General features: G+C 51.8%; 1 protein-coding gene across 3 annotated transcripts; it reads right to left on the bottom strand.

Moving 5' to 3' along the window:
* Nucleotides 1-6,438: 6,438 nt before the first annotated feature.
* Insrr (insulin receptor-related receptor) lies at nucleotides 6,439-25,871 on the bottom strand. Of its 3 annotated transcripts, NM_022212.2 has the most exons (22): nucleotides 25,340-25,822; nucleotides 21,828-22,379; nucleotides 20,076-20,379; nucleotides 19,852-19,994; nucleotides 19,530-19,674; nucleotides 18,504-18,718; nucleotides 18,177-18,303; nucleotides 14,073-14,311; nucleotides 13,354-13,521; nucleotides 13,070-13,265; nucleotides 12,862-12,903; nucleotides 12,563-12,783; nucleotides 12,220-12,356; nucleotides 11,977-12,139; nucleotides 11,750-11,855; nucleotides 11,165-11,217; nucleotides 10,077-10,306; nucleotides 9,483-9,593; nucleotides 9,218-9,377; nucleotides 8,835-8,964; nucleotides 8,561-8,695; nucleotides 6,439-7,375 (listed from the first exon to the last, which is right to left on the bottom strand). In NM_022212.2, exons 1-22 carry the CDS (start codon nucleotides 25,422-25,424, stop codon nucleotides 7,135-7,137), a joined length of 3,903 nt encoding a protein of 1,300 aa, NP_071548.2. In that variant the 5' UTR covers nucleotides 25,425-25,822; the 3' UTR covers nucleotides 6,439-7,134. The 3 variants fall into 3 exon arrangements, with proteins under 3 accessions (NP_071548.2, XP_063138512.1, XP_063138513.1); XM_063282442.1 differs by having other exon boundaries at nucleotides 19,530-19,994; nucleotides 25,340-25,871; XM_063282443.1 differs by having other exon boundaries at nucleotides 7,235-7,371; nucleotides 19,530-19,994; nucleotides 25,340-25,871.
* Nucleotides 25,872-26,046: the final 175 nt, after the last annotated feature.

Here is a 26,046-nt window from a genome sequence, read left to right as displayed (position 1 = left end):
CTCAACTTTGCTAATTGCTGCGACCCTTTAATATGGTGATGGCAACCATAAAATTATTTCATTGCTACTTCATAGCTGTAATCTCGCTATGGTTATAAATGTAATGTAAATATCTGATAAACAAGACACCTGATGTGTGATCCCCTAGGGGCCTCAACCCACGGGTGCGAACCACTGGTGTAGACTTTGTTTCGGGCTGTAACAGTGAAGCTGCAGACTCCTTGGGTCAGCCCAGGGGCTGAGGTCTTTACATCTAGTTTGAGCAACATCTCACTATGCTTCACGAAGCCCTGAACATGACGACTTGGGTCATCTTGAAGTCACTTCGTGAGGTGTGGGGTAGACTTTTAATTGAGAGACCTGGTAAATGGTACAGCAAATTACCACGAACTCCTCTGTATGCTGCTTTTGGCTCACATTGGCCTCAGCTGTCTTTTTAGGTTATTTTTCCCCCCATGAATTCATTGAGCACCTGTGTGTACCGGTCGTGAGGGATAAAAGATACAGGAGATGCAAGAGGGCAGAGGTGTGTACACAGGTCAATGACAGCTGGGCTGGAAGCATGGGCGAAGGTCAAAGGATCCAAGGAGTGGTCCTCTGTCCAGGCGTGAAGTTCTAGAGGGATGGAAGTCAAGCTACCTGTCCTCACAGCTTCCTGCTGGCCCTCATTAGTCAGGGGGATAGGGTGGGACAAGTGTCAGCAGACTTTACCTTGGACCCCAGTTCTGACACTTTTTTTTTTTTAAGATTTATTTATTTATATATAAGTACACTGTAGCTGTCTTCAGACACACCAGAAGAGGGTATCAGAACTCATTACAGATGGTTGTGAGCCACCATGTGGTTGCTGGGATTTGAACTCAGGACCTCTGGAAGAGCAGTCAGTGCTCTTAACCATTGAGCCATCTCTCTAGCCCGTTCTGACACTTTTTAATGTTAGCTGCGGGTCTCTGAGCAAGTTGATTCTACTTCCCAAAGGCCCAGTTTCCCATCTGTAAAATGTTGGCAACAACATGGGGGGAGGGGCTCTAGGAAGCGGGGGTGGGGGTCGGGGGGAGGCTTGCTTCTAGCAGCTTCCTTCCGGCTGCAGCACCTGTGAGCAGCCCCTCCCCTTTCCTGACAGACCCACCTCTACTCCCAAGACCCAGCCTGGGCTAGAAGCTTCTTCCTGCCACTGTTTCTGACTTGCTTAGCATTTGCTCTCAGCTGTCACAATCCTTATTCAGTGCAGTCTGAGGAAACACCTGGAATGGCTTCTGTTTGCCTAAGGGGACACCCCACAGTTACACATGGCACCGCACAGCAGTAGGAACCACCCTGGAGTTGTTTCAGAGATAGATTGAAGACAAACCCTGGGGTGGGAAAGGTCAGGCAAGGAGGAAGTCTTACAGGATGCAAGCCAGGCCTGGTGATGGCTGGCACTGTGCAAAGTGGAGAAAGGGATGCTCTTGGCTGGGTTGAAGGTGGCATGTGTATGAAGCAGGGTATCTCATTACTCTGGAAGGGCCCATTGGAGTGTTAATGGGGAGGCTTCAACACTGTGGCCTAGAGGCCAGGGAGGGACAAGTTAGAGACAAGGCCGGGAGTGAGGGAGAACCAGGAGGGCATTGCTGCTACCTCTCAGTTCTGGGCAGGACAGGCTGGGCCTTCATCATCTGCTGCATGATCTCAGGCAAGTCCTGACCATTGCTGAGGTCCTTCTGAAAACAGGTGTGAACAAATACACTTTGCATGTAGAATGCTATTTGTGAGCATAAGATACTGTGGGTAACGGGATTGTTTGTTTGTTTGATAATTGGAGACAAGTACTCACTATATGGTCATGGTTGTCATGGAACTCAATGACGTGGGAATCACCCAGCTCTGCCTGTCTTGGCCTCCCAAGAGCTGGGATTAAAGGCATGATGCCGGGGGCTGGAGAGATGGCTCGGCGGTTGGGAGCGCTGGCTGCTCTTCCAGAGGTCCTGAGTTCAAGTCCCGGCGGCCACATGGTGGCTCACAACCATCTGTAGAGAGATCTGATGCCCTCCTCTGGTGTGTCTGAGGACAGCTACAGTATACTTATATATAATAAATGAATAAATCTTTAAAAAAAAATAAAGGCATGATGCCCAGGGCTCAGCATCATTTTTTTAAGAAACAATGGATGTATACATAATAAATAAATCTTTAAAAGAAAAAAAAAAGGAGGGGGGCTGGAGAGATGGCTCAGTGGTTAAAAGCACTGACTGCTCTTCCAGAGGTCCTGAGGTCAAATCCCAGCAAGCACATGGTGGCTCACAACCATCTGTAATAAGATCTGATGCCCTCTTCTGGTGTGTCTGAAGACAGCTACAGTGTATTTTTTTTTAAAACATTTATTTATTTATTATGTATACATCATACAGCTTTCTGCCTGCATGTATGCAACTACAGGCCAGAAGAGGGCACCAGACCTGATTATAGATGGTTGTGAGCCACCATGTGGTTGCTGAGAGTTGAACTCAGGACCTCAGGAAGAGCAGACAGTGCTCTTAACCGCTGAGCCATCTCTCCAGCCCCAGCTACAGTGTATTTATATAGAATAAATAAATAAATCTTTTTTAAAAAAGGAAGCAATGGATGTACTTAGAAAAGAACTAAGTTCCAGGATGGGATGGCATTTAGCATCAGATCCAGTGTCCAATTTATGGGAGATCCTAGGATGTAGCCCAGTAGCGGTAAATATTACAAAAAGAATCTACCATCCCATGCTAGTGCCAGCTCCAGCGGGCCACATGGCATCTTCGGGGGCTTCTCATCTTAATCAGCAGAGCATCTCAACCCAACTCACCAAGTTCCCAATCTCCATCCCACACTGCCACTGGCGACTCTCTGAGCAACTCTCTGAGCCCAGCAACAACCGGCCTCTTGTGACTGACTCTCTTGCTAAGAACTTTGCTCACGTTCCCCCCTGTGGTTATAGTCACAACTCCCAGTAACCCATTAAAATCAAAATTCAATAGCTTGTAATTAGTCAATCAGATTTATATCAGTAAATTCTCACCCCACAAAACGTCCACACAATAAACTCACAACCAATTAATATAATCTGACCACCTAGATAAGACAAATTGTCCTATAAAAATCCATCCCTTGGTTGGTGATTTAGCTCAGTGGTAGAGCACTTGCCTGGCAAGTGCAAGGCCCTGGGTTCGGTCCCCAGCTCCGGAAAAAAAAAAAAAGATACTGTGGGTAGGTGGAGAGGAACAGCTAGGACTGTGGTTCTGAGTGGATCACAGTGAGAAGAATTTGGATAGAAGCTTCAAGGAGTATAATGTCTATTCATACATGTGAGGAGAGGTTTGTGAGGAGAGGCCCATTCAAACATGTGAGGAGAGACCCATCATACATGTGAGGAGAGACTGAGCAGAGGCCATGGAAGGGATGGGAAAGGAGACTAGATCCTACCCGCCACTATAGACAGAAGATGATCCCACAGCATTGGGGACCCTCTTCCCCACTTACATGTGACCCCCAAAGATGCTCTAAACAGAGAGGCTATCAGCCCCCTGCCGGGAATCCCTAGCAAGTGTCTGCTTTGCTCTGTCCCCGCCTGTCTTTTCCTCCCCAGCTGGAAGATGTCACATCACTACTCCTGAATCCAAGAAATCTACCTCTCCCACATCGCAGGAAGAAAAATGTCCTTGGAGAAAGGGTCTGAGAGACCTCACAGTCCACAGTACGAAAGTGAGTAGAGAGAGCAGAACGGGTCCAGCAGCCCTACTGCCGTCCATGTTAGTCTCTGGCGACTGTTTAGTTAAAAACAAACTCTCTGCTTTTCACTCTGTAGATGATGGCTAGTCTTTTAAGAATAAAGAAAATGCAGGGGGGCAGGAGGAGGATTAATTAATTGAAGGTCCTATCATGCAGCCAATATTCGCACTCACAGGTGCTCCCTGAGTGTGCACCTAGAAACGCAGAAAACTGATTTTGCAGCTCACTGTGGCCGCCTTTCATGCCTCTCTGTGCGCTTCTGCAGTGTCTCTTCAAACGATGCCACAGCTAACGAATGGTGACAGTGGTGCCTCAGAGCTTACAGAGCATGTGTCATCACGGTCTCATTGCAGGTGTGGGCTTCCCACCCTGTAAAATCTCCACAGTGCTGCCTCAGCCCGGCTGCTTCCACAGCAGTTGATGCCCTCTCGGACTGATGTTTGGAGGTTAAAACCTACACCAGCCTCCCTTCCTGTCTGACCCCATGAGTGGTCAGCTCAGCAGTTTCATTTCCCAAGTGACCCCTGTGTGTCCTCAGCTCTGCCTTTTCCTCATTCCTTTCTGGACCTTTATTCATAGCTTCTGGATTTGAAAAAAAAAACATTGTATTTAAATTGCACACACATGTATGTGCATGTATGTGTGTGTGTGTGCGCGCGTGCGCGCGCGCGCGCGCGCACGTACGTAGGTACCTACAGAAGCCAGAAGTTGGATCCCCTGGCACTAGAATTATAGATGGTTATGAGCTGCCTGATGTGAGTGCTGGGAATTGAACTTGGGTCCTCTGGAAGAGCCACCTCTCCAGCGCAGCCCCAAGCTCCTTGATTTCTTCTCACGCTAGTCTCTCAACCACCCCTCTTCTCTTTCTGCCTTCAAGTCTAACTGACCTTCCTCTGCTCTAGTTTGAGGACACGGATCTAACACACCCTGAGAGGGCAGGCCTGGATGGGCCCTGGCTTTCTTAGGAAGGAATCTGTTGTTTCTGGAAACAGTAAACAGAAAATCTCATGTTCTTGCTAATGGGCAGCACAGAAGGACAGACCCACACTGAGACATATCCTAATGACCTTCTAGCTTGCTTCCTTAAACACTCTGGGTTCCTCAGGAACCTTATCCTGCCTGTATTGGGCAGGCTTACTTCTCCTTCCACGAGGTTCACTACTCCGAGGACCACTCGAGCAGCTCTTCTTCCTTGGGTCCCTGGGTTTAGTCCCTGGAGGACTGTAGTCACGGCCAGCACACTTGCAGCCGGATTGGGGACCCATGACAAGGCAACAGGGATGATGTAGAGGGGTGATTAAGGGGTGTAAGGGATGCTCTGTCATCCCCACCAGGTCTGCTACCTTTTGGTTGGCCAGTGGCTGGCCACCTATTTGTGAGTTGTCTGAATTTGGAAACTAGTAGAGAGGGCCAAGAAGTTGCATTTTTATTCTCTTTAGACTCCTTTACTCCTCTTTCTCTGGTAGATGTCTATCCTTTCCTCCAAAGCCAACCTATCAGATCTGTTGTCTCTGAAAAAAAAAAGACATTTTCCCCTCCTGAATAACTGGAAAATCCCCTCTGGAATCCAATCATCAGCTTTCTTCCTATCTTATTAAATCCGATACTTTCCAGGACTCGGATGGCAACATAACTCTGAGGTGGAACCCAAAATCGCAGAGAAGCGATTTTTCAACTCTCAAACCCTTCCTGTAGCTTCCCCCACTTCCAATTTGCCATGGCATCCTGAGCATGTGATGTCCAGCACAAGAGGTTGGGAGCTGGGTGGGAGGGACTAATCCTAATACTGTGACGACGTATCTATGTGTTGTGTGAGTGAGCAGGTTCCAGGTCCAGGCTATTTACTTGGACTGGAGCTCACCAAACCCTCTCTCCCATAGCTGCAGTTCTGGTAGCAACCATTAGGGGTCAGTGTTGTATTAGTCACAATGACAGGCAAGGCTTGGGAGACAGCGCCCTGCAGCCGACCTAGAGTCCGGGAAACAGGATCGCTGTGGAACCAGATATGGCTTCACACAGCTCAGCGCCTGCCCCAAATCAGGTTCTGTTCTGATGGTTCTGTGGCTCCCCCAGCTGCCGCAGGACTGTGCAATGTGCAAGCCTGCTCAGTGGATGGTGGTGCGTCTGCGTTGTCAGCGTCAGCCTGGGTGCAGGGTGCTAAGCAGCTTTGAGGCCCTGGTTTTGACATAAAAGCCTGGACTACGCAATGGCAGAGCCCTTCAAAGGCATGTGAGACAGAAGTGGAGATCCTGGCCTCCCAGAATAACCACACTGATCCTGACACAGACCCTGCTCTGGCACGTGTCTCTGCCTTGGCTAGGGTACTAGTAGGAATAGGGCCCCTCCTCCACTCCATGTTCTGGCCACTCGAAGTCTGTCCTGTGGTTTGCTGGAAGGTAATGCCTGTCCATTGGTCAGCTTCAGCAACGGACAAGATACAGATGAGGGATGGAGGACGGGTTGGTTCTGTTGAAAGGACAGATATAGAGAACCCCTGTGGGCTTCAGCCACTTCCGGCCATGGGTGCCATTATGACAAGACTACTCTGTGTCACTGTTTGGCAATCCTGGCTGCTGGGGTCCTTATGAAGGCAAAGTTTCATAGTAGGTTTTTTTTTCTTCTTCTTGTATTGTTGCCTTAGGAAAGAGAGAGTCTATCCAGTGTCAACACTGTGTAGATAGAGAGATAATGGGTGGCCTGGGACCAAATACAAACAGACCTTGGTATTTATTGAGTCTTCTCCAGTCTTCCCGGGAGAGGCTGTGTGGGAGAAGGGACAGGGGGAGAGGGGGAGACAAGGCTCTTGCAACCTTAGCATTCAGGGCTAGCAATCCAGGGGACACCTGGAGAAGGGGAAACTGCACATCAAGGGATGCCCTTGAGGCAAAGGAGGAGCACCAAGCTTGAGGTCCCTGGGTAGAGCAGGGGGAGAGAAGTGAGGGCCATGTGTGAGACCCACTTGCTCAGGGTCCTGGTATGTGGGGCAGAGAGGAGGAGTCTACCACAGGGAAAGAAGGAATTGTCTGTGGACATTTGTGTCCAGACCCCAACGGGAGTAGAAAGATCTCCAGGCCTGCCTCTCATTCGCTTTCAAGCTGTTGACACCTGAAGTTGAAGGGGACGTGTCTCTGGACCCTGCCCCGGTGGCAGTGCTTCTCTCTGAGGGCAGGACATTTCTGCCTTGTGAGTCCCTCCCACAGGCTGTCCCTGTGAGTTTGTTAGGCTATCGTCTATGAGTTCAGATGCCTCCCTTTCTGGCACCTGCTCTCTGCTAGTGCTGAGCTAATTCTTGACCCGTCTTAGGGGGATTCGGGGTGAGAGGGGAACAGCTGGCCATGAAGGTTGGGTTCTGCCTTCCCTGCCCATGGCAGGCCAGTCAGGTTGGGAAAGGTTGACCCTTCAGTGTCCTGGGTCCCCATTTGGGGGACCATAGTCTGAAGCTCCATTTAAGGTTGGTGGGGAGTCAGGCTCTGCCTCAGTAGGCAGCAAGGAGGCCTGGCCCCGCTGACACTCGGGGCTGTAGTAGAAGGAGCAGAGCCGGAAAGAGGGACGAAGTTCATCCTGTATGCGATCCAGGATGTGGACGAAAGTCGGGCGCAGGCGTGGAGTATGCTGCCAGCAGCGTCTCATCAGCTCCTGTCTGGTGGGGTGAGGCAGGGTTAAAGGGATGCCAGGCAGACCCTGCCTCCCACAGTACAGTATCAGTCGGTGGAAGGAAGGAGGGGTCAGAGGGGAAAAATGAGGAAAGTAGGTAAGGTAAGAACTGGGAGTAGCTCAGCTGTGGGGGCAGTGCATGCATTTAATCTAAGGATTCAGGAGGCAGACGCAGGTAGATCTCTGTGAGTTCGAGACCAGCCTGGTCTACAGAGTCAGTTAGAGAACAGCCAGGGCTACACAGAGAAACCTTGTCTCAAACCACCCCCCACCAACCAAATCCAAAGAGACAAACAATTGGGAGTCAGTGATGTAGATGCTTTGGAGAAGTAAGGTCAGAACCAAGGGTAGTGAGCACAGTGCAGGGATGAAGGAGGGTAGTGAGCACAGTACAGGGATGGAGGAGGAGGGTAGTGAGCACAGTGCAGGGATGGAGGAAGAGGGTAGTGAGCACAGTGCAGGGATGGAGGAGGAGGGTAGTGAGCACAGTGCAGGGATGAAGGAGGGTAGTGAGCACAGTGCAGGGATGGAGGAGGAGGGTAGTGAGCACAGTGCAGGGATGAAGGAGGGTAGTGAGCACAGTGCAGGGATGAAGGAGGAGGATAGTGAGCACAGTGCAGGGATGAAGGAGGGTAGTGAGCACAGTGCAAGGATGGAGGAGGGTAGTGAGCACAGTGCAGGGATGGAGGAGGAGGGTAGTGAGCACAGTGCAGGGATGGAGGAGGAGGGTAGTGAGCACAGTGCAGGGATGGAGGAGGAGGGTAGTGAGCACAGTGCAGGGATGAAGGAGGGTAGTGAGCACAGTGCAGGGATGAAGGAGGAGGGTAGTGAGCACAGTGCAGGGATGAAGGAGGAGGGTAGTGAGCACAGTGCAGGGATGAAGGAGGAGGGTAGTGAGCACAGTGCAGGGATGGAGGAGGAGGGTAGTGAGCACAGTGCAGGGATGGAGGAGGAGGGTAGTGAGCACAGTGCAGGGATGGAGGAGGAGGGTAGTGAGCACAGTGTAGGGATGAAGGAGGAGGGTAGTGAGCACAGTGCAGGGATGAAGGAGGAGGGTAGTGAGCACAGTGTAGGGATGAAGGAGGGTAGTGAGCACAGTGCAGGGATGGAGGAGGGTAGTGAGCACAGTGCAGGGATGGAGGAGGGAAGGGCGGACAGTAAGATGACTCACAGCTGAATTGGACAATCCTCTTGCTCCTCTAGAACTCCACCGTCCATGACAAACTTCAGCACCTGCTCGTTTGATAGGCCCTGGTACGGTTGTTCAGCTAGGGTCACAATCTCCCAGAGCACCACACCAAAGGACCTGGAGCACAGGGAGAATGGCCTGAATCCAACACCCTTCAGGCTGCTGGACACCCCTCGTGAGGACGCGTTCCAGGCCCTCCCAGATGCTGCTGCACATCCCTGCATCCCTGCAACCCTCTGCTCCCGCCAGGCCCTACCAGACGTCTGAGTGAGTGGTGAAGATTCCGTCTTTGAGGGACTCAGGGGCCATCCAGCGCACAGGCAGTAGCCCCTTTCCACCCTTGCGGTAATAGTCTGTCTCGTACACATCCCGAGTCATTCCGAAGTCTGGAAAGTAAGAGTTTCAGGGCATGGGAGTCACAAGTTAGTTCCCCTGGGAGACAGTCCTCAAACCTTTCTACCTCCAGTCTCTAAGCATTCTGGAATGTGTGAGCTCAAAGGATCTCAGAGGTCATCCCTTCTCTTAAACAGAGACAGAGCTATGGAGGCTTGAGGACCTGCCTGCCAAGCCTGTGAGACAGCTAGCTTAGGGAGACTCTCTGCTTTCCGACTTCCCTCATCCACCCAGTACCCACTGTACCACCAATTTTGACGGTAAAATCCTGAGACACCATGCAGTTGCGGGCTGCCAGGTCCCGGTGCACAAACTTCTTGGCAGCAAGATAGGCCATGCCATCTGCAATCTCACCAGCCATCTGAATCATGTCACTGAGTGCTGGCTGTGGGAGGCCAGGGTTGTTCTACAGGCAAGAGAGGGGCTGGTGAAGGACTGCCCCACACCCACACTGTGCCCAACTCTTCTCAACTCCCCAGCCCCAGATGGCTCAGTTCTTTCTCGGTCCAACCTCTGCCTCAGGTCTCAGAGATCGGAGATGGCTCTTGAGGTCTCCACGGGTCATTAACTCCATGATGACCAAAGTTGGCTGGCCCTGAGACACCACACCCAGGAGACGGACCTGGAGTGACAAAGATCTCTGTTGTAGTCCTTCCCATCTCTTTGATGGTGACAAAACCTCAGCCTGCCGTGATTATAACCTGACTCAGATGCCCACCCTGACCCTCACTTGAGTGTAATCCTGACCTATCAGCTCCTCTGAGCTTAACTCTTAACCCTGATCATATCTGATTATCACCATAATCATGACTTGGCCCATCTCTGACCTTGATTCCAATCAAGACCCTAATAACTCTCTGGACACCCAGTGCTGTACCCTGATTATGACTGTCTCAGCTCTCGACACAACTCCGTTCCTATCAGGAATTTTTTTTTTTTTGGTTCTTTTTTTCTGAGCTGGGGACACAACCCAGGGCCTTGCGCTTCCTAGGTAAGCACTCTACCACTGAGCTAAATCCCCAGCCCCCCTATCAGGATTTTAACAGCAGTCCCAGTCCTGACCTGCATAATGCCCTGACCTCATTTCAGACCCTTTCCCACTTACCACATGGTGACACTTGAAGGCCTTCATGACAGATGCTTCCTTGAGGAATTCAACGCGTTCCCGAGCGCTGGCCAGCTCATTAACTGTCTTCAGGGCTACAGGTGTAGACTCCTCTCCAGCCTCAAGTCCTCGTGCCAGTCCCTCATATACCATCCCAAAAGAGCCCTGGCCCAGCTCGCGGATGATGGCTATCTGCTCCCGAGGGACCTCCCACTCGTCGGGGACATACACTGGGAAGGGGTGCATGTTGGGAGGCAGGGGTGCATCTCTCCAACCTGCCTTCATTTACCTCTTGACTTTCTTTTTTCTTTCTTAAAGCCATTATCCAACTTTAATGTGAAAAACAGACTACTTTTCTAAAGATCCTACATCCCTTAAGATTTTGGTAACGGGGTTGGGGATTTAGCTCAGTGGTAGAGCGCTTGCCTAGCAAGCGCAAGACCCTGGGTTCGGTCCTCAGCTCCGAAAAAAAAAAAGATTTTGGTAACTATAGGTTCACATAAAGGCAGGACAAAGGCGTCTATGTCAGTTTTATGCTGGCTTTTTTGGTACAGAAAACAGTGAACTGTTAGTTTCAAATTAGGGCAGTACTTCTTTGCGCGCGCGCGCGCGTGTGTGTGTGTGTGTGTGTGTGTTGTACGTAGGTGTGCAGGTGCACCTTTTGAGTTATTCCACTGATACAGAATCCCCCATGGAACTGGAAGTGCCACGTTTTGACTTGGCTGGGGCGTGTGGGCAGCAAGCTCTGAGGGACCCTTGCCCATGCTGGGGTTGCAGGAATACACGGGATGTCAAGTGTTTATGTAGATGCTGGGTATCCAGACGCAGGCACTCATGCTTGCAGGGTAAACACTTTCACACACTGAGCCAGCTCCCTAGCTGTCACCCCCAGACTGTCAGATTAGGGTGCTGTTTCTTCACCAAAGGCTACAGTGTCATTTCAGGTGTGCTTTATACAGACAAGGACTCCCTTTGACTTCTCGTCTGAAGGGCTCTGTTCCCAAGGCCACCTTCTCCAAGAAGGTTCTCTGGAGCTTTGCTCTGTGCTCCCACTTCCCTTCCCACACCACCTGTGCCCCTGGACTTACTGTGGGATGCACTAAAATACTCCGGGTTCACGGATGTGTACAGCGTGCTGTTTCTGCAACAGGAGGTAATGGGTCAAGGGGAAAAATGAACCCTCAGGATGACATTGACCACAATTGTCCTGGTCAGTGTACCCTCTGGGGGAGACCCAAGCTGCTCGTGATACTAGTCCTGGGATCAAATGGGCTGGCAACAGGTAAAGCCAGGTGTGGGAAGAGGGGTCCTCTCTCTGTGGGCCTTCTTGTGGGCCAGGTCTATGTGTTGACATCTGTCCAAGCATATTCTAGGGCTCCCATTTTCCTCTTGTCACAGCAGAACCCGCTTGCTTGAGCTAAGGGTGTGGGAACCAATAGTCCCCCCATGTCCACACCAAGGAGTTTCTCGGGATACAAGACATTTCCAGGTTAAGAAAGATGAGTGGTCACCCCTAGCTAAGAAGTATGTTTCCTCCATGCCTTTCAGGGAAAGTTACTGTCTTTAAGGGGGTCCTTTCTGTCGTCTATTACCCTATTACCCTCTGACTGTGCTGTTCCTATGAGGAGGCTAAGGGAGAGAATGGGGCAGAAATAGGTGGGACTTGTCACTACCTCTTTTTGCTGTAGAAGAAACCAAGGGCAGCAAGCATCACGAGCAGCATGAAGCCGACAGGGGTGACAGTGAGGAGGATGCGCAGTCCCCCAGTATCCTCTTCCTCTGGTGGTGGAGGGTGGGGAGAATTAACCGGTCAGGATGGAAGCTGCTTCTTGGGCAACACTGGAGAATGGGCGGGGCTGATGCCGAACGGAGACGGGATTGGGAAGCAAGTCTGCCTCACCTGGACCGGTGATGTAGAAGGCAACACCGTCAGTCCAGGAGCCATTGCCAGCCAATGAGGTGGCCCGAACTTTAGCAGAGTAGTTTCCAGGAGGCAGCAGAGCCAGGTGGACCCCACCAACTTTGGCATATCGAAGACGGGACACACAAAGCACTGTGGCCTCCTGCGGGCAGCACAGACCGCAGGCTGGGAAGCGGGTGGAGGTGCAGGCCCAGGGTGGGATAGGGGTAGCTGGCTACCTACCTCTCCAAGGCGGCGGTACTTGATTTCATACTTGAGGATGAGCCCATTGGGGTCAGGTGGCTCAAGCCAATGCAAGATGACACTGCTCTTGCCAACCGCCTTCCAGACCACTTTCCCTGGGATGCCATCGGCCTCTCCTGTAGGAGGGGGCATCTGGCAAATGGGCCACAAGCAATTCCTCTTGTTCATGTTCAAACCCAGACTAAACTGGGCCAAACTGGGAACTTTGGAGTAGTTCCACAATCGCGGGAACCGGGAAGGGTGAACAGAGCAAGGCTCTGAGACTAGTGGGAGGACAAGCCTGCTGGTTACAGAGCGCTGACTGGCGTGAGGGGGCACCTACTATGTGGCATGGTGCGTGCAAAGACGAAGGTGGCAGCGCTGCAGCCCACAGTGTGTGCCGCGTGGTTGCAGGCATGGATGTCAATCCTGTATTCTGTGAAGTGTCGCAAGCCGCTCAATACTGCTCGCTCCCGGGGAACCTTGTCCTCATGAATCTCAAAATCCGAGTTGTTTTTCCCTAGTCTGAGAAGCCCAGTTTCCCGGCGGTGCCTCTCCGAATCCCTGGAAATGGGATGAGTCAGAGACGTAAAGCCTGTTCTCAGAGCCCCTCCCGCCATCCCCACACCTGTCCCAGCTCACCTTTGGGGGTTCTTGTTGATGGATGTCACTTTCCACGGGGCCCTGGGGAGGCCAGGGGAACCGTCTCAGCTTCCCGGCCGCTCTACCGCTTCTCCCCGCCTCGGAACCCACCCACACCAAGGCCAGGCCCACACCATAATAGGCCCCTCCCACTAAGTCCCACCCTCTACAAGGTACCGCTCCCAATCCCTCCCAAAACTAGTCGCACTTGGGGATGGTGATGGCATGGTGTAGGAAGTTTTCAAACTTTTTCTGGAAGGTGACCTCTTGTGCCTCCAGTGCAGGCAGGGCCTGACCAGGAGGCGAGTGTTGGCAAGGACAGCAGCCTTGCTCCGGCTCAGCCTCCAGCGCCGGGTCTTCACGGTCGAAGCGTGTGTCGTGGCTGCTGGTGGGCAGCCGCAGACCTGTGGCCACGGTGCAGAGGAGAGAAGTCAGAGCAGTGGTCCATCCGCCACTCCCCAGTGCCTCCGGCCTGAGGCACCCCCTGCGCACCGCGGTGGCAGTAGTCATTGATGTAGAGGTCACCGTCCTCTGCTAGCCGCTGCCACAACACCAGGTAATAGGTGATGTTTCCATTGCGCTGGACCGGCGGCTTCCAGCGCACCAGGAGGTGTGAAGAGGAATTGGAGGTGGAGATGACGTCCTGGGGTACTGTGGGTGCTATGATTGTGAAAGGGGTGCCACTCAGGGATGGGGGATGGGACCTTTCAATAATGAGGTCTCTCTTCTTACCCTCCTCCCTCTCTCCCTCTCTCTCTCTCTCTCTCCCTCCCCCCTCTCTCCTTCCCCATCCCTCTCTTTCCCCCTCCCCATCCCTCTCCCTCCTTCCCTCCCTCCTTCCCTCTCTCTCTGGACCCTCTCTTTTTCCAAAGCCTTTCTTTCCTAGAAATCATTCTGTTCTTTCTCTGTTTCAGAAAATAGGACTTCCATGGTAGGTAAACATTCAACTAAGTCCAGAACCCAACCCTGGGGAGACTGTTTATTATAAAGAAGCTCACGTTCAGTAATCTAAATCCTTCACAGGACTCTGAGTTCACTCACCTATCACAAGTCCAACCCCAGCCTCCCCGAGGCTCAGCAAACGTCCCAATTCTCTGTAGTGTGAAAAGAGCCCTGTCCTCAGGGTGCTCCAGCCTCTCTGTGTCTGGCACCTGCGAGCTTCTGTCTTCTTCACTAGGATTTAGGCATTCCATTCTAGAGCCTGAGCTCACCTGCAGGTAATGTTCGCAGGTAGACAATGGGGCTCTGGGCTCCCTGATGGGGGCTGTCCTCAGCCGTGGTCAGTGTGATGGCTCGCACAAACACAGCATACTGCGTCCAGGGCTTTAGGGGGGCTAGGGTCACCCCGGGCTCCTGGGTGCGGCTGAGGGGTAGTTCCACATCCAACAGATTCCAGCTCTGAGTTCCACAGGCGTCTGGACCCACGTGTTCTGTGGCATTCTGGAATGGGCTGAATACCCCATTCCCAGTGCTGAGGGATCTCCAAGCTCTAGTACACCCACCAGACAGGCGCGCACACACACACACACACACACACACACACACACACACACACACACACACACACACCAGCCCGACGACTCAGGACTCTCATAGCCATTTCCCAACTATGTATGTGAGCACAGCTGTAATTCCAGCCATTTCACCCACACTATATGGCTTATGATCTTGGCCACACATCACAAATTGTAGTGAAACATCCCTTGTCCTTAGTAGGAATTATTGAGCTTTTGTTCTCATGAAAGGAGCCACAAAAAGTTTGAATTATTTTTAAAATAACCTAGAACACGGTTATGAAGGCAAACTAGCAGATCATTCTCATCTGTACTGAGGTGACCTGGAGCCAGGACCAGGAGAGCACTCTCCTGCCAAGGACAGCATGATCTAGTTTGGTTTTGCTTTATTCTGTTTTAGAGAGTATTTCTAGTCTGGAACCTGTCCTCTTTCTGCTTTGACCTCCTGAGGGTTTGCTGGGATCATGGCCTACACTACCACACCCAGTGAGAAGAGTGTTTTACATGAGGTCCCTGCGTGGGCTTTGTAAATCTATGAACCTCCCAGATTATAGGTGTAGTTCTGCATGTGCTTGTGTTTCTAGAAACACCTTTCTAGAAGTTGGTTCCTAGCTTTCATGTCATCCTGGAACTCTCTATGTGGACCAGGATGGCCTCAAACTCAGAGATCCAGCTGCCTCTGCCTCCAAGTACTTGGATTAAAGGTGTGTGCAACTGGCTAGCTCTCAAATCTTAAAAGTAGATCTCCAGAAGCCAAGATCCACCAAATCAAGGGAATAATAAGGCAGACTTTTGGGGTTAGGCCAGAGGCAGGTCTTGAAGAGATACCATGGCTTTAAGGATATAAGGAGGGCTGGCTCCTGAGCAAAGAAAGTAAGGACCGAATGGAAGATGTCAACCAGCAGGTTTAGGGCTATCACATCTGTATTCATGATATCTGTTTCTTTGATGGGAGGGAGAGAGGTGGAATTATGCTGAGCCACAGACTGAAAAGTGTGTGTGTACGTGTGCATGTGTGTGTATGTGTATGTGTGTGTGCATATGTGTACTTGCCTGTGTGTGTGTATGTGTGCTTGCCCATGTATGTGTATGTGTGCGTGTGTGTCTATGTGTGCTTGCCCATGTGTATATGTGCATGTATGAGTGTGTGTATATATGTGTATGTGCTTTTGTGTATGCATTTGTGTGTATATGTGTGCATGTGTGTGTGCATGCATGTGCATGCATGTGTATGTATGCATGCGTGTACATATGTGTGCATGTGTGAAGGTGCATATGTAGGGATGTTCTCACGGGTGCTGGTGTGTGTGGAGACCAGAGGTTGGTGTTGACATTCTTTCCTCAGTCACTCACTACCTTATATTTTGAGATAGGGTCCCTCACTGAACCTGGTGCTTTCTCTTTCTGTGAACCCCCAGGATCTTTCTGTCTGTCCTCCAGCGCTGGTGTGACAAACAGATGCACACTGCCACACCTGGCTTTTATGTAAGTGCTGGGGATCTGAGTTCAAGGTCCTCACGCTTGTGCAGTGAGCCCCACTTTACCCATTGAGCCATCTCCCCAGCCCCATGGACAGAACGGAGCCGGGTGGAGTGAGACGAGGAGAGGACTGAGGACCTGTTCTTGCTGGAACTCAGAAGTGGGATGGTCCAGGAGCTGGTATGAGGGTTGCAGAGTAGGTGCTGTGAGGGAAGATGCCTTGTGAGGTATGACACACGAGTAGGTCTGGGTCAGAGCCAGAAGTGGGCCAGGATTCTCAGTGTCCGCCCCTGAGGGAACACACAACAGCCATACTATAAAGCAGATGCTGGGGAGGAGCCTCCTGGAGAACCCTAGGATTCTTTCCCTTAGCACCTAGACACAGCTGCGTATAGTTGTGTGCATTGTGAACTGCATGCATGAACATAGGTGGGTGGGTAGCCACTCACACTGCTGCCCATGTCTGTAACTCCTTGAAGTGTGGCCCATGAGCTGTCAGCTTCAACATCAGTTAGGGGCTTGGTAGAAATTCAGGTTCATAGGCCTTGCCTGACCTTAACCAACTCAGACTGTCAGGGTAAGGCCCAGGAATCTGTATTTAACACACTCCCCATCTCCCTATACTGGGCATTCTCCTGCCATTGAGACCTATAAGATCCCAGGCCAGTTGAGTACCCTGTTTTTGTGGGTTCCCTACTTGTTTCCAGCCAGACCCTGAGATGGTGCTGCAGTAAATCCTCTCAGTTCTACTTGGCAGGAAGTGCCTCCAACATGAGTGGCTCAGACCCTGTTTACCAAGGACAGCACATCTTACCCCCACAGCTGTCCAAAGTCCATTTCTCACCAGGCAGTGGTATTTCCTGCCTTTAATCCCAGCACTTGGGAGATGAAGGCTGGTGGATCGATGGGTTCAAGGCCATCCTGGCCTACAGAGTGGGTTCTAGGACAGCCAGGGCTACACAAAGAAACCCTGTCTCAAAAAACTAAAATGACCAAACAAACAAAAATCCCTATCTCTCTTATCAGGAAGTCTCTTGGTTTTGTTTTCACTCTTTCTGTGGTTCTGGGGATGGAACTTGGGGCTCTCACATGCTAGGCAAGCATCCCACCACCGAGATACACACAGACAGTCCTTCTACTCCTGCTTTGAGATAGGGTCTTATTGGGCTAACCACAAGGTCTTGGATTTAGGAGTCTCTTGTCTTAGCTTCCTTTATGCTTTTCATAAGATTGTGCTAAAAGGCTTGACTGGAATATCTGTGGTTGAATCTTAACTTGTTTTGGGAGAAGTCCTTCTTGTGGCATCCCTCCTGATAAGGTCTGTCAACTCTCTCCAAAGAATTAGCCCTTCTGGCCTGGAGTGTAGCTCAGTTGGTAAAGTATTTGGCTGACAGGCATAACTCCCGAGTTTGATCCTCAACACCACATAAACAGGGTGTGGTGTGCACCTCTGTAATCCCAACACTCAGGAATTAGAAGCAGGAGGATGAGTTCAGAGTTTGAGGCCAACCAGACCCAATTAAAAAGAAATGGCTGTGTGGTGATGGTCCATGTCTTTAATCCCAGCACTGGATGCAGAGGCAGGAGAATCTCTGTAAGTTTGAGGCCAGTTTGACCTATAAAGAATTCCAGGACAGCTAGAACTACATAATGAGATACTTTCTGAGAGAGAGAGAGAGAGAGAGAGAGAGAGAGAGAGAGAATCCCCCACTCCTTTCCTCAGGCTTTAATGAAATGCTGGTAAAGATACTCATAAAAGTGGCCAAATTAGTGGGTACTTCCCAAACCACCGCTGGGGCTAGAGCATGTGGTCAGCAGAGAATGCTAGCACAGTGAATTGAAGCTTAATTAGTCTAGCTTTCCTAGCAGAATGATCTCCTGGGCTCTCAGAAACTCCTGTCGCCCTCCTCATTTCATTTGGTGAAGGGAAACTGAGGCCCAGAGGACCAAACAAGGTGAGACAGATCCAGGCTGCATGTGACTCAGGGTCCTAGCTTACTGGCTCTCCCTAGGCCAGCTGGACCATGCTCTCACCTCCCTTGGTCTTGAAAATAGTTGGAAGCTGCTTAGCACAAAGCCTGGAATGCCAGCATTCTTGGAGGATGGGGTTGAGGCAGGAGAATCTTTGAGAGCCAGAGGCTAGTTTACATGGTGAGAATCCCCCAACACACACACACACACACACACACACACACACACACACACACACACACACACACGGTGGGGAAAGGGGAAGAAGGAGGGGGAGGGGGAGAGGGAGAGGAGGAAAGGAAGGGAAGGAAGGAAAATAGGGTTCTCTATCTGGGACCACTTTCTACTCACGACTCCTTGTAATAGACGATGAAGCTGAGCAGGTCACGGGCCTCCAGTGGCTCATAGCGCTCCCAGCGCAGGAGGATGCGGTCCTCCTCGGTCAGGTTGAACACAAAGCGCAGAGTGCGAGTCTGGCCTGAGTGGCGCAAAAGAAAAGCATCTGCCTCAGGCTCATGCTGACGCTGACGCTGACGCTGACCCCCGCCCCACGACTGCTTTCCCCCTTTGTTGATCCCCTCCATATTTTAGTGTCCGTGTGTGTGTGTGTGTGTGTGTGTGTGTGTGTGTGTGTGTGTGTTGCCCTGTGTGCACACTTGGGGTTGGGTGGGGCCTTACAGGCAGCACGATCTCCATTGGTCCGGGGGTTGATTTCAGCCTTGCTTTGCCGGCCTCTGGTTCCGGTCACCTCTTCCAGTTGGTATATGTGCTCCAGGCAGAGGCGTGGGTTGAAGGCGAAGTATATTTTGCCCACGGGAATGGTGAGCCCTGCGGCCACCCAAGACCCCAACTGTTGCAGGTTCTGGTTGTCTAACACGTACAGAGTGTAGTTCCTGGAGAAAGCCGGGTGCCTTGCTGTGCAAAGTGACAGGGGTTCCAGCAGCCAGGGGCTGGCTCATAGGTTCCCCTGTAGAGGGTGCACCGGGCATAGGCATAATCTGCAGCTCACTCACATTCATGAGGGGGCTCAGAGATACCCCTCAGTGCCACTGATTAGCAGTGTGACATCCTGATATTCACCCACCCTCTCTCTGCCGTCTTTGCCTGTGTGTAGTGGGGCCAGAAGTTTGTCTGCCTCTTCTCTCTTTCATCTCACTTTAACTGTGAGGGACTGTGAGGGCTTCGAGGGACTGTGAGGGCTGTGGGGGACATATACGCTATGCCTGACCAGCTTGTGAGTACCCCTAGGGGGTCATGATAGTATGCCAGGAGACAGAAGAAGAAGCCACAGGGAACCACTTGACTGATGACAATTTCAACCTCTTTTTATTTTGGAAAACACTGGCTACTTTGTGAGCAGACCTCCTTTGCTAGTTGGTAGGAACAGTTTTACATGTAAGCAGGTTCGCTCTGCCCTGAGCTGTCAGGTGATACAATCTTGACCTATCCCTTATGGAACTCTTATTGCCTGTACTGAGTTCTAGTCACCATTTATCACACTTTGCATACAACGGCCTAAGTAACAACCACAGTCCTAGAACACACGCTTCATTTTACAGATGGAAAACCTCAGGACCAGAGAACTCAAGCAACCTCCTCGAATTCACACAGCTAGCAAACTAATTTCAGAGTTTTCTCGTTACCATTGTTTCAAGAATGTTGGGGGAAAGAAGTGACTGGTCAGCCTGATTTCTAACCCCTTACCCATCCACCATGGAATCTCCCCGGATTAGTTTGAGGTTCTTGAAAAATCCCAGGGTCACGAGTGCAAAAGAGTGCTTGATTTTGAGGAAGCCGGTGATGGTCTCCACCAGCCCCAGGTTGCGTTGAAGCTCTGGCTCCAGATTGTCTGGGGATGAGAAAGATAGGAGTGGAGCAGGCCAGGGAAGGTGATGGGTCCACAGGGAAGGGAGCTGGAGGGACAAACGAGGAGGTAGGAACGGAGGGATGAGGGGGAACCATGCAAGGGAGGGAGGGTGTGACCACGGAGGGCGTGGCCAAGGGCGTGACCAGGAAGAATACTGACAGCCTTGTCGAAGGTTGAGGATGAGGCTCCCCTCCACATGGGTGCAGCCCACTAGGTCCTGTGTGGCTTGGACAGAGTCGATGGTCTTTGTCCCAACCTTGCACTCTTTGGGGCACAGGCCCTCACACTTATGGCAGAAAATGCTGGCAGGACAAGTGGACAGTTTAAGCCTTGGACCGATGAGACTGCTCGGATCTTCGGACCACCCTAAGAGTATCCCTCACCTGCTGCCATTACGGGTGAAGCCTGGAGGGCACTGAGCTAGGCAGCTGCCCTCGTAGATGCCAAAGGCGGTGGCATGTCCAGGAACCTCTCGCAGATGGCCACAGAGCTCCGCAGTGACACACCGCCAAGACTCATACTGGTAGGTGCCCGGAGGGCAGGTGGGGAGGCAGACTCCTTGGAAGTAGAGGTGGCGGCAAGCTACGCAGGCTCGAGGGTCTTCAGGCTGACTGCAGCCCCCGAGACATTCACTGTGGCAGCACTCGCCACCTACTGTGCAGGCCAGCCCACGGGGGCAGGGACACACTGTGGGCAGAGGACATTAGAACTTACCTGCCCCTCAGCAACCCCTCAGCGATGTCCCTTTCCAATCCCGGTACACCCCATCTTTAGGTCACACTTTCAGCACCAGACATCTCTGACTCAGATTACTCTACTGACTTTGTTTCTTTGCACCTCTCTCTCCACCTCCCACAGTGCCTCCTTGAGAGTTCAGAACTCAAGCTGTGCTGGGCTGCATGCTTTTAACCCCAGCATTTGGGAAGCAGAAGCTGGTGGATCTCTATGAGTTTGGGGCTAGCCTGGTCTACATGGGGGGTTCTAGTCTAGCCTAGACTATACAGAGAGAGAGAGAGAGAGAGAGAGAGAGAGAGAGAGAGAGAGAGAGAGAGAGAGAAACACGTCTCAGAACTCAGGATGGAGCGACCTTGTCCATCAGGGTTGCTGCTCTGCAGCCTGCTGTCCTGTCTAGGCTGCCCAGTGGTGGCTTGGTATGGTGCCAGGGGGAGCCAGCTGTCCACTCCTGATCAGCTAGGCCAGGGCAAGGTAGGTCCAGCCAGGGCCTGTTGACATGGTACACAAATTAGGAGGATATGCAGCAGCTGTGTTTACAGCCAACAGGGAGGCAGCTCACTGCTGACACAGCAGGGATCTGGTTACTCTCCTGCCTGGAGTTGAGGCTAGAGGTGAGGGGTGCAGACCTGGAGCTATTTGAGGATGACTCTCGGGCTAGGGAACCCCAAATCTGCTGCTGGCTTTTGGAAGGTCTCACTCCCCTCCCCACTTTCTACACTGCTTTCCTTCTGCCTCCATGGATGTGAGCAGACTTCCTAGGTCACAGTTTGCCCTTGCCTGTTCTGCATCCCTTCCTCTTCTTTTCTGTCCTTAGCGTCCACCCCATCTCCCTATTGCACTGCTACCAACCCAACCACCCAGGGGCGAGACCACTTTTACTGATACCATGGCCCCAGCTCTGTTCTAATGCTGTGTGGGCTCCCACCCTCCCTACACAGGCACAGAGATGTCAGTGAGCAAAGGTGAGCCCAGGCCACCTGGCTGCATCCTTGGCTGCTGCTCCGAAGACAGTTTCTCGGGCTGACATCTGTCCACTGCATCTACCCTCTTCCCAAGCCCCCTCAGTACCTACTCTATGTTGCCTGATACCATATCAATTATTTAGTTTCTCTGAGCTTCAGTTTCCTTTCCTGGAAAATGGAACGATGAGGGTGTCTTTTTCCTTGGAAGGGTAAAGACTTAAAAATAAAGGCAGCAAGCCAGGCAAACTTAGGAGACAGAGACAGAGGAATTAGGTGTTCAAAGCCAACCTCAGCCACATGTCAAGTTTTAGGCCAGCTTAGACTACATTATTGTCTCAAATAAACAAATAACAAAATGTGGGACAGTGAAGTCCAGACCCGCCCTCCCCCCAGCCCTGCCTCCCTGTGGCTACAGCCATGTCCTATGTAAGTACCCACCTCTCTGACAGTGGCTGGAGGTCCAACACCTGTAGTCGGTGTGCCCACCGAAGGTGGTTCTCACACAGGGCTCACCAGCAGCCCCCAGCACACCAGGGCACACGTCAGCACACTCCTCACCCAGCTTGTTCCCAACAATGTGGTTGGCACCAGGTGCAGGCTGCAGCAGGCCCCAGTCAATGGTGGAGAGATGGCAAAGTTCCTGGTTCTTCTCCACACGAACGGCCCCACGCAGCACGGCCCCAAGCGACGGCAGCCCAATGTCCCTCAAGTGGGGCATCTCGAAGATTATAAGTGCATAGCCCAGGAAGAGGCGCGCACCTCGGATCACAGCAAGGTTGGGGAAGAGGTCTCGAAGGCTCTCTAGGCCATAGACTCGGAACAGCAGCAGGTAGTCAGTCACCTGGGTGAGGCGAGGAAAGCTGAGGCCTCGGAAGTCCTCTCCCGTGGCGGCAAACATGAGGAGGATCTGTAGGTGACCCTCCACCACACTGCAGTTCTCCAGCCGACGGAGCTCTGTCACCTCCGAGCGGATGTCAAGACTGGGGCACACTGTAGGCACATGTGGACAGACAAATGAGTAGACCAAGAACCCTGTCCTAGCAGCTCTGGGGGGTGGGACACCATGCTGGCAAGAGGACACAGAATGGACAGTACCAAGCTGTGCTCTAATGAAGAGCTGTCTTCTCCCAAACACACCAGTCAGACTCCTGGTTCAGAGTCTTTGTGCATTCTATTCCTGTAAATAGAACACGTTCCCTTACATGGCTTCCTCGCCTCCTTCACCTCAGTGAAGACTTCTTCCGCTATTCTGCTTAAAACCATCTCCCCCTGCTCTTTTGTTGGGGGGGGGGTCAGTGCTGGCTATCCAAACACCATACCATTGAGCTACATCCCCAGCCCATGGTGTTTTGTGACAGGATCTTACCGTGTAGCTCCAGTAACCTGGGACTTTGTCTCCTGAGTCTGTGTGTACCACATCCCGTTTCCCTGTAACTCTCCACTATCTTGTATATAATTCGTTTATTACCTTTGTTGATTGCAAGCCTCAGAAGGGCGGGGATTTTGGTTTAACTCACTGCTGTATCCTTGTTCTCACACAGTGCCTGACGCAAAGTCTGGTGCTCGGTGAGTGTTTGGTGAAAAAATGAGGGCAAACTGCCTGGGAGGCAGTGAGTACTGAGTACTTCTGTCTCTGCCCTCAGGGGCCCAGCCCACTGGCACCTAAATCATTTTTGCTTTTGCAGGGACATTCCATGGTTCCTCTCAGTTCACTCCTTCAGCCTGACATTCTGGGGTGTAGACAAGCTGGCCTCCATTCATCTCTCCAGTCTCAAACCTAGGCTCCTCTCCTTAGGTCTTTGGCCTGCAATCCTGTCTGTGTCCTTGCTGTAGCTGTCTGGCCCTGCATCCCTTCCTCCTCAGGCATGAGTTCTCTTAAGTTAGCAGCAGGTCATGGGAATAGCTGTAGTGCGGCCCAGTGTGACGTCTGCTCACATTTCCACCCTCTCTCCAAGGTTGCTCTAAGTCAATTTTTCACTATCCAGTTCAGGATTGGAACCTCTGTGTACTCGGGGAACTACAGGCATGCACATCTGGATCCTCACTCTCCTCTTTGGTTTGGGACCCAGTCCATTTGTCTTTCTTTGCCTTCAGGCTCTTTTCCCTACAGGGCCTGGATGCTTGGCCTCACTTCCTCCTAAGGAGAGCTTGCAGGGTCTTCCTATAAGATGCAAGTCTAAAGGCTTTGGTGTAATGTTCTGGTCTACTCTCCTCATCTGGCCCTCTAGCAACCCCTTCTCTCTCTCTCTCTCTCTCTCTCTCTCTCTCTCTCTCTCTCTCTCTCTTTCACACACACACACACACACACACACACACACACTGGTACCACACCCCACATTCTTCTATACTGTCCCAGCCCAGTCCCTGCCCTAGCGCTTGTCAAGGATGATTGGGATGGGGTGGGGGACAGGAAGACCTGGCTTCCTAGACCTTCTCTCTGTGGTCTATGCTTAACTGTCAGCTGTTGCCAGTGTGCACGTTCACACGCCCACATGCTTGTGCACACACTAGGCAAGGCAGGTACACACACAAAAACAAGAGAAGGAAAAACACTTCTGTTCCCTCCATGAAAGCCAATTAGGCTCTTTGAGGCAGGTGGGGGGGGTGTCCCTCAGGTGCCCACTTCCCATCATGCCTTAGCCTCTCCAGAGCTCCCCTAATGTGAGACATTGGAAAAACAAATCTAAGACCTTTGCAGATTAACCCCTGCTTTTCCTCAGGCCAAACTCCATGGAGAGCTTCACTGGGAAACAACAGCTGGGCTCGTTGACCAAACAGTAAGTCCCAGGGTGCCCATGCTTTATTCTGACAACTGTGCTCTGCCTAGCATCTGTTGTGCAGTGTCCTGGCACAGAAGGAGCTGGGGTAGGGCACTCAGGCAGAGCACACGCGTGCATTTCAACTCTTCTGTGACTGGCCCCTCTCAGGAGACACCTTACCCCGGTCCATTTGTTGTTATATCCTTACAGGAAGGGGAGCCCTGCCTTGGTCCTGGAAGCCCCCACTTAGAAGAGCGTCCTAAGGCCCTTCATGTTCCCAGAGTGCTGGGTTCCCTCTGTATGGTGGACAAAAGCAGATTGAATGATGGAGTGATATGCTTAATATTTCCTCTTTGCTTCTTTGTCCCACGTAGCCCCTGGCAACCCTCTGAGGGCCACTTGGTCTTCATGGTCCCACTCCCACTCCCTGGATGCCTTTGGTGAGAAGTGCGTGATCTGAGGAATAGCACTGAGGCACAGAGGAGAGGCAGTCCTCTCTCAGACAGTCCTCCTGCCCACAGTGGATGGACCCCCCCAGGGTGGGTGGGGGGACACAGATGAAAGCCTGGGGTGCTAGAACTTGCCCTGGGTCTGCTTCTCCAGTCTCTGAGCCTTCTACACACAATAAGTCAAATTGCTTAACAGTGCCTGGTTTTCAGCTGTTGGTCCCGGCCTGCCTCTTAATCATTCAGTGGCCCTAGAAACAACCTCTCGTTCTCAGTCTCATTTTGGTTTAAACTCAGATTTTACTGGGATCACGGTTTCACAAACAGCAATGAGTTAGAGAACATCTGTTCGATCAATTTCTAACTCCTTAACCTCTCAGGGAGCTGAGAGGGGGGAAAAATAACAACCTCTTTTAAAAATAAAATAACAGTTCTATCTGGAGAAAAGTCCTGAGATCTAATCCTAGTCTTCACGTTCCAATAAAGACTAACCAGAAATCAGTCCTGGTGCTGCCCACCTTTAATCCCAGCTCTTGGGAGGCAGAGGCAGGTGGATCTCCATGTTCAGGGCCGTCGTCCTCTACAGATTGATTTTTAGGACAACCCAGGGCTACACAGAGAAACCCTGTCTTGAGACACCAAAACCAACCAACCAACCAACCAACCAACCAACCAACCAACCAACCAACCAAAGGCTAAGTTCTGGAGGGAGATGGGGGTTGGAAGGACGTTGCTGGGGACTCACCCTCCAGTGTGTCCAGGCAAGATCCCAAGGACAGCAGGCTCATAAGCAAGTATACTCCCCAGGGCCACAGAGCAGGCACTGCCATGACCTCAGCCCTGATTGTCTTCTAGGTATCCTCCAGGAAGAAAGGAGGATGCAGTCAGACCCAGGTTCCAGTGTGGAAGGGGTACACAAGAGCAAAGGGATTAGAAATCTCAAGTAGAGACAGTGGGAGATAGAAAAGAATTTCAGATCAGAGGAAACAAAGCCTGTGACGGCAGCTGGAGACAGCTTCAGTGTGATCCAGAGAACAGAGATGCAGACAGGAGAGGGGAAGCCTCAGAGAGGCATCCAAAGGGAGAAATTGACCTAGGATTCTGAACGCAAAGATCCAGAGGTGGGACAGTCAGGAGGGAAGACAGAGTGGAAGCCCCGGGAGCGCCCCCGGGAGTGCCCCGGGGGGGGGGGGCAGCAGGGTCCGGAGACACGCAGGACTCCACCCTGAGACTCTCCGCGGACCTCCTGGGCTTTCAGACTTCTAGCCTCGGTCCGCCTCAGCTCGTGGGGCAGGAAGGCAGGGACATCGCCCAGCTCCCGCCCTTTCCAGAAACAGATTGGTTTACGCCACCGACTTCTCTGTTCTCTCCGCCCCTCCCACCAAGTCAAGGGAAAATATTTAGCCTGTCAACTGAGGGAGGTGGGGGACAGAGGTGTTGGGGAAATAAGGT

This window comes from Rattus norvegicus, chromosome 2, assembly GCF_036323735.1.
Source record: "Rattus norvegicus strain BN/NHsdMcwi chromosome 2, GRCr8, whole genome shotgun sequence".
Classification (NCBI taxonomy): domain Eukaryota; kingdom Metazoa; phylum Chordata; class Mammalia; order Rodentia; family Muridae; genus Rattus; species Rattus norvegicus.
Note: the sequence above shows the minus strand (reverse complement) of the source record. Positions and strands in the feature narration are given on the sequence as shown.

Coding starts and splice junctions, on each gene's coding strand:
- Insrr (XM_063282442.1), bottom strand. CDS start 25,424: ATGGCAGTGCCTGCTCTGTGGCCCTGGGGAGTATACTTGCTTATGAGC. Junction 12,784..12,861: donor ATCAACAAGAACCCCCAAAG/GTGAGCTGGGAC, acceptor TCCCATTTCCAG/GGATTCGGAGAGGCACCGCC. Junction 7,376..8,560: donor GAGGATTGTCCAATTCAGCT/GTGAGTCATCTT, acceptor TCACCCCACCAG/ACAGGAGCTGATGAGACGCT.